At 29.3% G+C, this 12,977-nt stretch overlaps 1 protein-coding gene across 2 annotated transcripts; it reads left to right on the forward strand.

The window, feature by feature from the left end:
- Positions 1–4,222: 4,222 nt before the first annotated feature.
- LOC137835594 (pentatricopeptide repeat-containing protein At3g18970-like) lies at positions 4,223–7,647 on the forward strand. 2 transcript variants are annotated; one of them, XR_011085102.1, is made up of 2 exons: positions 4,223–4,440; positions 7,338–7,647. XR_011085102.1 is itself a non-coding variant. In XM_068644178.1 (2 exons), the coding sequence occupies exon 2, from the start codon at positions 5,581–5,583 to the stop codon at positions 7,009–7,011; it is 1,431 nt and encodes a 476-aa protein (XP_068500279.1). In that variant the 5' UTR covers positions 4,226–4,440; positions 5,201–5,580; the 3' UTR covers positions 7,012–7,242. The 2 variants fall into 2 exon arrangements, 1 of the variants encoding a protein (XP_068500279.1); XM_068644178.1 differs by lacking the exon at positions 7,338–7,647 and adding an exon at positions 5,201–7,242 and having other exon boundaries at positions 4,226–4,440.
- The last annotated feature ends 5,330 nt before the right edge of the window (positions 7,648–12,977 follow it).

Consider the following 12,977-nt stretch of genomic DNA (forward strand, 5'->3'; position numbering starts at 1 on the left):
AAAGGGTACAACGTCGTACATTGTTAGAGAATTGATCTCACATGTTGTGTAACATTTGTATCTCTCATCCTCACATGTCCATAACATGTCTTCACGTAATTAGAGGGGGAGAGAGATAGGAATACATTGATATGTCATAAAAAAAAGTTAACATAAGTAAAAAAAGTTAACATAAAAGGAAGAAAGATATACATGTGTCTACACTTTTTTACTCAATATCCATTATACAAGAAAATGATGAAATAAAAACCAATTTTAGAGATAAAAAATAATTAGTTGCTATAGTGATTAAATTTAAATTTTTGGTTTCTAAATTAGTTTCTATTATTGTTAAATAGTTTCTAAATTGGTATATAATTAACTACCAATGTTTTAACTACCAATTATTTATATTATAAATTTGGTAGAAAAAACATTGGTAGTTAATTAGATACCAATTTAGAAACCATTTAACAATAATAGAATCTAATTTAGAATTTTTTTTAGTCTTTAAAATGATCTCTAATTTAGTTACTATAACTACTAATTATTTTTATCTCTAAAACTGATTTTTATTTAATATTTTCTTGGATATAGAAATTTATTAAAGATGAACTCTAATCATAATTCAATTTTATAATTAATAATAAAATAAGATTTTGACTTAATTATATATTATAAATTAATCTTATTCTTATTAGAATACATTTTTAAAAATAACTTTAATATCCAATAAAGTAACCTTATTCTTATTGGGATAGAGTTTAGATAGATCATATTAAAAAATAATAAGTTTATTTCAATTTTAAACGTACTTATACTTAATATAAAATTTGCATCCATCTTTATACTATAAATTCATCTTATATTGGTAGATATGAAATATCCCATTATCTACCTTCAGTTATTTCAGTATATATAAAATTTTGATTTAGAAAAGGTGTTCGATATTAGGAATGAGTGAATTTGAGAACTTTTATTTGTTTTTACTTCTTGGGGTAAAATAGACATATGCTCTAGTTGCCTATCACAGCCATGTTTTGTAAGGGAATTAAAAAAAGGAAAAAAAAATGAAGAAATTTGTGGTTGAAACAGAGTATTATCCATAAATGCAGCGTGGATTTTCCACCGAATAACAACTAAGACGTACCAGATTCCAATATATATATACTAAGGTTTTACCATCTTACAGTGGCTGAAATGGTGGTGGATATATGAGCAAATTGTTCACGGCAAAATCTAACAAAAATCTTGAATCTATTATATACGTGTCTCTGAAACATTATTCGAAGAAATCACGGTGCATGAAATGATCAATTGACAAGGAACAATATATGTGGTTGCTGACTATGGATTGGACAAATGAAAATGGCTAAAGTTATGGGTGGTACGAAGAGAAAAATGAGGATGCCAACAGATTTTGTTGGATACTTGTCCTCTTAGTTAGGGTTGACTCAATATATTGTTTCAATCTCATTTTTTTGTGTGTTTTTTGCTGTGGTTTTTTTTAGCCAAACTCAACACTTTAAAACATTAAGTACAGGCACAGAATTGAGTTCTGTTGGCATATATCTTCTATATGAGAAAATGCCTTTAAAAGATCAAGGGTATAGTTGTAATTTCATATTGAAATATTAGTAATTTATCTCTCTATATATATGATAATTGGTGAATTAAAGTCAACTCCGTCAATTTTAAAACCAGATTCTGTTTCCATCCACCTAGAAACAGGACTCATTACTTTAGAAAAATAAAACGTGCAAATATTATATAAGAATCAATTTTCTTTATGTCACGTTAATTTTTAGAATGAGTGTAATAAACATATATTTTTATAATATTTAATAAAGAGTTTTTGTTTTTATTTTTTATTAAAAAATTTAAAAAAATATAAAACACAAAAAAGTAAAAAAATAAAAAATAAACATGGATCTACCAAACCTATGCAAAGAAAAACAAAAATCAAAGAAATTCTGAAGAGAAAACACGAGTAACTACCTTGAGAGTTTAAGAAAAAAAGAAAAATAAACATAAGAAGATAAAAAAAACATTATCTAGATGGAAGTCCCTAAAGATAACAAAGAGTAATGTCCATTAATTTTTTTTTTAGATTAACATATTTTAGAAGTCTTTTTATTATCTTTTATTATAATATTAAGAGGACATACCGTTTTTTTTAGGTTTATACTTCTTTATCATTTTTTTCATACTAAAACTTAGCTATGATAAAAATAATAAAGAGTTTATTTGTCATTAAAATAATTTAATTATATGTTAAAGTTTTGGATTATATTAACAAAACTATTTGAGTTATCACACGAACATTATCTAACCCGATAATGACAAAAATCAAAACTCAACATTACGTGTTTATGCATGAAAGTATTCATTATGGAATAAATAATATTTTTACCTAGTATTATATCATGTGAAAATTGTGGCTATATTATTTAACATTTTAAAAAATATGAATTAATACATGTATTAATAATATAAATTTATTATGTAAAGTTTGAAATTTTTTATTTAAAAAACATTAGATATCTTTTACAGGAAAAGATAATTCTCTTTTAGTTGAATAAGATTATTATCTACAACACAATGTTTTATTTAATATAATTACATATTCATAACTCGATGGAGTAAATTTACTACTTACGTTCTTGGTGGTATAGTTTCTTGTTATCTTTTACATATATAAAATATGTTTACTAAACTCATAGATTGAATATAATTCAACTTTTTAATATTTATAAAAAAAAATACATAATTTTACGTGTTGTCATATGAAAATCTAGCGTGAAAGGATTCATATTCATTCCCATTCTCTTCACATATATTATTGGGTAGCTGAGATTAGACATCACTTTACTTTGTCTGGTGCAGTTTTTGTCTCTCATTTTGTATGTCTGTTGCATGCTGGATACTCCTTAATCTTAAAAGATAATTTTCTTGGTTATAGCCCAGGACATGATGAAGATATTGCAAGAATTTATCCTTATTGCACAAAACATTAATAATTAGTTTTTGACAAAAATAAAAGTTAAAACAGTCTCATTACTGGTTCTGGTGAACCATTTACTGATGCAATCTTATCTTAATTGTCTCATCAACTATTTAGCACGGATAGTACACTGACACGATACGGATATGGACACAGAAATACGTATAATTTCTAAAATGTAGGATACGGGGACACAGATCTATATATTATATAATTTTGAATTATATAAATTGAAAATAAATATTTATATGCAAAAGTATGTTTCAGATTCGTTTGGGAGCATATTTTTCATGACTAATTCAAAAGAATTTGTTCCTTATTTTTATAATCATAATAAAAATTTATACGATAAATTTGAATTTTTAGAAAATTATTGTATTTATATCTTTTAAAATTGTGTTAAAACCGTGCTAGAATTTTCAAAAATCCAACAAATATTTTTTGAATTGAACACTTCACCGATAAGTGTCCTACGAGTGTTGACACCGATACGTGTGTCCGACATGGATACGTCCATTCAAGAGAAGTGTCTGAGTCTCATAGCTCATAAAAGAATTAAAAAGTGTTTTCAAACCATTATGATGAGTCCTCCAAAAAATATTCCACTTTTCATTTTTGTTTACACATTTTTAAATGAAAAATAAAAATAATCAATATCAAATAAATAGTTTAAATTAAAAAGAAAAATAATAAGAATAATAATTTACTAAATATATCATATGTATGTGATCAAAACAATTGGTAGGGAGAACCCTTCTACTTAAAATATAATTTGTTTTCTTTCATGAATTACTTTTAATTAGTATTTTATTACGGAACCGTATTTACGATAAATGGTTGTATTTGCTAGTTAATAGAATAAATTTAAAATAGGAAGAATTTTTTAAATATATAATTTTATTCTTGTAATAAAAATCAGAGTGCAAAATTTTAATTTTCACTCTCCTGTTATCTTAATATTTCAACCCTAGAAGTGCATCTCACCCTTTATATTCATAATTATAAAATTTCTCTCAATTATCTCAAACTTTTTTTACTTTAACATGTACAGTTAATATTATTAATTGCTTAGTTATTTTAATATATTTTATTTTATCTTTTTCTTTAATTGAATTTCAATAGTCTTTTAAAAAAAATGAATAGTTAAAAATTAATGCTTATCTAATGAGTTAGAAACTGGGCCATAAGTCCATGAGAAATGGACACCTTACAAAGATGGGCCCATTCTTCAATCTTCACAATAAACAAGCACAAAAGTTTAGCGGTGTTGATCAGTTGTTGCAACCAAAAACCCGTCTTGTCCCTTCCCTGCTTCATCCACACTCTTCTGCATCTCAATTCTCGAACATGTTGTAGTTCCTCTGCAACAATATTGCTTCCGCTATCGTCTTCTTCATCCATTGCAATTCCTTGCTGCAACTGGCAAGTTCTCACTCGATACTTTGTACCTGACAGAGGTAATTTTTCTCTCTTTCTCCGATGCTTCTTTGCAATCTGTTATCTGTTATTTATCACTTACCGCCTGCATTAAGAGTTCGTTGATTTGTGTGGTCCTGTTGATTTAATTCGTCTGCGTTTCATAGTTAGTTAATATGCTTAATTGGATGTGTCACGATTAGGATTTGAAAACACCGGTTTTCTTTAGTTTCGTGATGGTAATGATTCGTAGATGATAATACAGCAAAATCAGAATGAGCATTTTCAGTGAGGTGGAATGTAGACGTATATCTAAATGCTGTCATTTGTTGTCATGTGAAGAACGAGTTATCATGTATTTAGCTGCGTATGTTTCTTGGATGGTAGAACTAATAAATTAGGAAGTTATTGAGTGAAGTTAAAAGTTCGTGGTAAAGCATCATAAAATAAGTCTGCAAAATTACCTAGACTGTGTATGACTTAAAAAGAGTACACACAAATTTTATGTACATGAAAATAAGTCATTTTCAAGTAATTAAGTGTATATAGCTTAAAAAGAGTATAGACAAATTTAATGTATATGAACAGAAGTGAGGCCCAAAAAGGCTGGGAGAAAGCACGAGCAAATATGCACTGCTTGAGTGATGGAAATTGCTTATTGGATTTTCTTTTTTACTGTGGCTTGTTCTTTTGATTCAAAATTAACTTGTATAGGGTTGGGGATGTTCCACATTTATTCGTTTTAATGGAAAAAATGAATTTCAATTTTATATGGCACTAACTACTAAGATCTGATTCTAGGGATTTTTTACGTTATTACTCGTGATTAGTTTGTTTACAAACGAAGAAATGACTGAGAAGCCTCGGAGCATTATACTAAATTGAGTTAAGGATATAGTTGGATGAATGAGGATGAATTCCATGTAGAAGTTATTTATCAGAATTGGATAGATGATCAGAGTGCTTGGGTATGGGGATGGTGCTATCCTAACAGATTTGTAGGGTTCTAAATCATCATCATCTTCCTTTTGTGATCTGCACATTAAACTTCAGGAGAAGTTTAATGTTTGGCGTCAAATGAAGGTGAAAGGTGAAATTTGATAAGGAAGGAGTATCAAACATCAAAACTGATCTCTTGAGCTGACATTTTTAATATTCTTTTATGGGCCATAGTTTACCTCATGCTAAACTGCCTTCCAAGACTTAGATGTATTTCTTTCTTATATTCTTTTCGCAAAGAGTCCAAAAATATAAAGCAAATTCATGCCCAGTTAATTACTAATGGCCTTAAACTGCCCACCTTCTTGGCCAAGTTAATTGAGAATTATTGTGGCTCACCAGACTCACACATTACTAATAATGCACATTTAGTGTTCCAGTACTTTGACAAGCCAGACCTGTTTCTCTTTAATACTTTGATAAGATGTGCTAAACCCAATGATTCTATTACAATTTTCCGAGATGAGTTTTCTCGGGGACTCATGTTTTTTGATGATTACACTTACAATTTTGTTCTTGGAGCCTGTGCTCGCTCTCCGTCAGCTTCAACATTGTGGGTAGGCAGACAACTACATTCCCTTATAGTAAAACATGGGGTTGGGTCAAATATTTTGGTTTCGACTACCAAAATATACTTTTATTCGAGTAACAAAGATATTATCTCAGCCCGACAAGTGTTTGATGAAATGCCAATTAGAACCAGTGTTACGTGGAATGCTATGATAACAGGTTATTCTTCCCTTAAAGAAGGGAACATGCAATATGCTGTCAATGCATTGTCATTGTTTAATGACATGTTGGTTGATGTACGTGGAATTAAACCAACAGATACAACCGTAGTTGCTCTGCTTTCAGCAGTTTCTCAAATGGGTTTGCTGGAAACTGGTTCTTGCATGCATGCATTTGCAGAAAAGACATTGTGTACTGAAGATGATGTGTTTATTGGGACTGTTCTTGTTGATATGTACTCAAAATGTGGATGCCTTGATAGTGCCCTGTCTGTCTTCTGGAGCATGAACCAGAAGAATATCTTGACTTGGACGGCAATGACTACTGGCCTAGCCATCCATGGGAAAGGAAAACAAGCCTTGGAGGTTTTATATAAGATGGGAGATTATGGTGTGAAGCCAAATGAAGCAACTTTTACTAGCTTCTTGTCTGCTTGTTGTCATAGTGGGCTTATGGAGGAAGGCCTTCAATTGTTCCATGAAATGAAGAGAACATTTAGTGTGACACCTCAGATACAACATTATGGTTGCATTGTTGACCTTCTTGGCCGTGCTGGAAAGTTAAAAGAAGCATATGAATTTGTCATGCAGATGCCAATTAATCCTGATGATGTAATATGGAGGATTCTGCTAGGTGCATGCAAGATTCATGAGGATGTTGTGATGGGAGAGAAGGTGGGGAAGTTTCTTCTCCAGTTAGAAGAATGGAGTCGTCCAGAGTTGACGTCAAAGAGTCAGGACTATGTAGCTCTGTCAAATGTTTATGCTTTAGCAGAAAGGTGGGTCGATGTTGAAGCTGTAAGGAAACAATTGAGAGCTAAGAGTATCTCAAATAACGCTGGTTGTAGCACTGTTCAAACTGTCAGCATGGATATGTTGGAATGATAAATTGATATTTGATTCTTTTCAAAAAATTATCCTAGCAAGACAATAAATCCATTTGGAAATGAATAGCTGGAGCAGCTGAGACTAAAAACAGTAGCATAGAAATAGTAACGATGGTAAGTATACGGTGCATGAAAAAGTACTCTTCATCAACAGATTGGAAATACGAGATGTCCTAACAACAATTTTTATGGGATATAACATAACCAAACGTGTATAAATGATGCAGAGGTATGATACTAGTATACGTGTTATTGACTTCTTTCTCAGTTTTATTATTTTATTAGTTACTGATTTCGTTTTAAAATTCACATGACTCTGTGTAGAACAAAGACCGCAGAAGGAGAATTTTGAGGCTGAGCATTTGAGTGAACCAACAGAGATTGACTGTTGTGCGGGATAATCGTACATTTCCTTCCCGTAAGTCTTCTCTTTTTGTCGAAGTATTTTCGAAGATTACCTTGCAAAATGTTGTTTGAGTTCTTAATCAACTAACCCTTAATTATGGAAATTGAAGGAAAAAAGACAATGTAAATTCAGACTATAGAAAGCTGAGTGTTATAGTTGTTTGAGCTCTCAATCATATAAACCCTTAATGATGGAAGTGGAAGGTAAGAATACATTTAGGCCACAAAAGCTGAGTGTTATAATTTATGTTCTATCCGGATCGAAAACTTCAACAGCCCAACACACAACCGCCTCTGAAATTAAAACGATGAAATAAAATAAAATATAAAACTTTCCATTGCGGGGACTGAAAAAACCTGTCTCACTTTTGATTCCAAAATGTAGAAGATTTTCTTAGCGCTCATCTTCTATTAGCTTTTAATTGTGTCATTTTCCTCTGGGTGCTTAAATGTGGCTAAATTCCAAAATCCATATCATAAAATGTTTGTCATTATACATAAGGCTTAATCAAACTAAGGACAATAAGGAAAATGATTCTTAAAACTATGAACTAGTTTTAATAAAATGTTTATACACTAAGAACTTGCACATATAATTGTGTTAAAATTTAGTGCAATAATTTTAAATATGGATCTCCTAAAATATTTTAAAAATTTGTGAATGGGGCTTTTGTGATCATGCATGAGTTTTATTAAGATGCTATGTATTGTCACAAATTGTCATACTCATACAACGTTATTGAAGGCTTCAAACATTGCCATTCGGTTATTCAAGTAGACTATATTTTTCTGATAGACAAATATTATGCAACTTTATTGATTGCAATTACAAGATGAGAATAGTAACATATTTTCACCAACATTTGTTGAAAATAAAACAAATGATGTTTGGATACGGTTTTTTGAACAAAATACATGCATGAACACATATGGAGGCACACCTATTATGAGTCTTAAATATTTGAAAACGTTGGTCGGTAATTAGAAGGGTTTACATATCAATGTAGTGATTAGACTTAGATGTACTGCGTCAAACTTTTAACATAATATTCAAAAACAATGTAGAGATGAAGAGACAAGTTACTAACATAGTTATTCGTATATTTCTACTTCTATAAAAGTTTAGATTAATTTTGTGACATTTTATAAAGTAATTTACTTTTTTTTTATTACAAGGTTTCACGATAATGTAATTGACAATCTAAGTGGATCCAAGCCATGTCTTGGTTATCAAATATCAGCTCCTTCCTGCACTTCCATAATCCCATTCTAAATATGAAAATACCATTTTGCCCTTCAGTAAAAATAAATTAACTTTTGAAATCCCACACCTTTTTCACCTTCTTTCTTCTTCCATTTTATCTTGCATTGGTTTGTCACTGATTTGAATGTTTTTCATTTTTTTCGTCTTTTAAAAGCATTCCAGATTATATAATTTAGGATATATTTTTGAATTTGGAAGTGTTCTCCATATGAAAGCCAATCTCGAATCCCGTAATAATTTTTGAATTATGTAATCTTAAATATATTTTAAAAAAATTGTATTTTGTATTGCATGATATGGAAGTCTATGAAGTCTTTTTTGGATTTGGGATTAACTTATGTATTATATAATTTGAATATATTATGGATTACATGATCTGGAAGTTAATCTCATATCCAGAAAAGACTTATGGATTGTAATTCGAAATCTAATCCTGAAATTTGAAAAATGTCTCAAGATTATTACATAATCTGAAAGTTAATCTATGGTTTGAAAAATACTTTTATTATGTAATCTAGAATATAAACTACACCACACCATAAATTTCATATATTTTAACTTTTTTACATAAGGACATATTTGAAATTAAAAAACTTATGAGGGTGACACAATAACATCTATATGGAGATGTAGAGATGTAGGAAGAAGCTGTCCAAATATCATTGGTAAAGTGAAATCCAGATAAAAGATATAGGCATACGAAATCAATCTTTAAGGGCAAATTCTTCCTGCACCATACCAATTTGAAACTACACCCCATCACCTTTCAAATTTTCTAAAATTACCCTCTATTCTGAATTTAAAAATCTGGAATTCAAAATAAAAAATATATTTTTAAAAAGAAAATTCAGATCACATTATCTGGAAATACAAATCCATAAATATATTCTGGAAAAGAGTTATGGAAGTATCATCTGGAAGTATTTTTTTTTTATCTGCATCTTCTTTTTATATAAGGTCATTTCCTCATTTTGAAGGAATGTTTTTGTCATTTTACTAGCAAATTGGTGCAGGCTCAAATTGAAATGGTGAAAAAAAATATTTGCCTTCTTTAAGAAATCATGAACTCCATTTGAAGGGAACAAGAACTTCGTAATTGCTTCCTGCACCCAATCAATTTTGACTCGCACCCAACAAAAATTTTAAAACCCCATTTTGTCCTTTTCACACATTTGCTTACGGATATCAATATTTGGAAGTCATTTTTATACATTCTGGATTTTAAAATCTGGAAGGTTATTTTCATATTTCATTTAAGCTTCTGGATGGTCATATCCAAAAGTGAGTTATGAGTTCTGGATTTTCATATCTAGAATGGTGTGCTGTAAATGGTGTTGAGGATTGAGATCCAGAGCTCATTTATGTTTGCTTACGGATCTTGACATCCAGAAGGTTATTTATGATGTCCAAATAAGCTTCTGGATGGTGAAATTCATAAGTGACATTAGTTCCAAATTTGTATATCCAGAACTTTGTAATTTGACTTACGGATATGAATATCCAGAAGGTACAAATTTAAAATCTTTAAAGACAAAATAGATATTTGACGTGAATGTGTTGAATGTATATCTGAATTGTTATGGAAGAGGGAGAATTAGCCCAAGAACTTTACCCATAATTGTATTTGTCAAAACCATATTTAAAATAACTAAAACGTTGTTTGTTGAAAAAACAAAAAGAGATTGCATTTTATTATATAATGAGTATCCTAAAAAATAACTACATTGTTCAAGCAAAATCTACAATGAGTGGGCATGTGTCACATCGAACAACATTCACTAAAATTTTGAGTTTGCTATTCAAGGGCTAGAAATTTTAAAACTTAGTAGATGAACAATAAGTTGAGTAGAAGTTAAATAATTGGTGATAGTGATTCTCATTTACAAATTGACACATTTGTTTATCTCATCTGTAGGTTGAACACCTTTTATAAGATTTATTAAGTTCAGTTTCACTTCTTCGAAATTATAATTATTAGTTTATGTATACATGTGTACATTTTATTCTTGACCCTAGTATGAAGAGACAATAATTAGGAAAGACAACTATAACTTATAAATGAACCTTTTTTAAATAGGTCGAGAAAGTGTTATTTTGCCAAGTGAAAGTTATAATTATGGTGATTGTCGGTATATCCAATGAATGTCATATATTGTAACATTTTACTTGTGTAAAATTAATTTACATTGTACCATATTTGAATTTTGATTTCCTGTGATAAAACAATACATATATACACGTTTCAATTAATTTTAAATCAATAAATTTAGTTAATTACATAAATATTTTTATCTATATATTAATACATTATTTTTAATTAAAGTATACTTTAAAATACGATGTGCACTTTACTTTATTTTTAAAAATAAAATATAATTTAAAACATTTGCCATAATTTAATATTTTTTATTTGAATTGTGTTAAGTAAGCCTAAATTAAAAAAAAATATAGATTAAAAAATGAGTATCTAAAAAAAGGTAATTATATCTTTAAAATATCAAATTTCTAAACATGATTTTTAAAAATAACACTATTATAATTAAAAAAGTATAGCATTTTTTAGTTAATTATATCAATAAGTTTAGTTTATATGTTAATAATTAATTTATAGTTTATTTTACATTTTTAAATATTAATTACACTTTTATAATTGAAATATGCCTATATAAATATTTAAAAACATATAAAATTTGAAAAATAATAATGTATAGAATTTTTTAAGTAACATTACTTACTGTTTTTATTCTTTATTGTTTTTATAATCACTGTTGGTTTATCAGAGTAAGGAAAATTAAAGAAAAAAGTTGTTTATAATTTTATTTATTAATCATTAATGAGAGGCATCTGAGAAGAATGAAACAAACAAATAAGCGAGCACTATAATTTTTCAAAATATGAATTTCTACACTCAAATATATAATTTTGTAACATCTATGTGTTGTATGGGAATCAAATATAATTTAGAGTTTATATTGATTAAAAACAAATAAGAAAAGTAATATTTTAAAAAGTTATAAACCTATTTTTTAAAATCTTATATTAAAAACTATATATTGTTTTATATAAATTAATTCGTTGATGTCAAAATCTTTTGAGCATCTCTTCCTAGAAAGAAAAAAATTCCAATTAATCCGCGTATTGAATTGTTAGGTTGGTATAAAATAATAAAAGAATGAAGTTGTGGTGATTAGGATCACGAGGTACACAGCTCACAGCGAATTCAGCAGCACTGGAATATATAATTCCTTGTTAGCTCATACCCATATATCTTAGCCTAATCGCAGCTCTCTTTGACCATTCCCTCTTTTAATTTCCACACAATTTAATGTATCTCTCAAATAAAATCACCTAAACACAAACTACACACAACTAAGAAACTCTCTTTATTTTTTAAGTCTCCATTCATTGTCTTCACCTTGCTTCACCCAATTTCCACTAGTTACACACATTTAATATTTCAGATTTCATTCACTTCAATTTTTATTTGCTTAGGGAATATATTTTTTTTTTCTATATAATTGTTTCTGTATGTCAATATAGTCTTACATCGCTCACGAGTCGAGGTTAATAATAGTTTATATACTTCTCCTCCCTCAATCCACCGAGACGTCTTTTTAGGACAAAATCATGACGGAGCACCGACCTCCAAAGCGGATAATACCTTGGATGCGATGATTGACCTTAACGATGCTGTCCAACGGACTTGAGGTCGAAACATTGACGCCCATCGTGGAGCCTGAAAAGGCTCCTTAGTCCCTCATTTAGGGAGAATCCACTCCCTTTAGACCTCGACTGGGGGCTTGTTTCCGTATGCTAATATAGTCCCACGTCGCTCAGAAGTCGAGGCCAATGACAGTTTATATACTCCCTCCTCCCTTAATCCACTGATGTGTCTTTTCATCTTTTTCGGACAAAACTGTGACAGAACACGGAGTGTTTAAAATGATTATGATAAGTGTTATCATATATATAATATATACTTATATATAAATAAGTGGGTATAAACCCATCTTATGAACTGAAACTGGTAATCATCTTTGAAATGTTAGGGGTCCAACAATGTTGGGAAGTTTCCAATGCCATGTGAATGACGATAATCATAATTTTTAGCACATGGATTTCTAGATCAGATCTTCAAAATTGACTTCTATAACATAAACTTGTTTTCCAAATTATGTTTCTTTAATCTTTACCTTTTTCGAAAAGATTGATGGCAATTTTTTTTGGTCGAAATGTAAGAAAAAGTTCATACAGTTCTATCAATGCGAGCGACAACTGTATTAAAATATGTTGAG

The sequence above is a fragment of the Phaseolus vulgaris genome, chromosome 5 (genome assembly GCF_000499845.2).
Source record: "Phaseolus vulgaris cultivar G19833 chromosome 5, P. vulgaris v2.0, whole genome shotgun sequence".
Taxonomy (NCBI): Eukaryota; Viridiplantae; Streptophyta; class Magnoliopsida; order Fabales; family Fabaceae; genus Phaseolus; species Phaseolus vulgaris.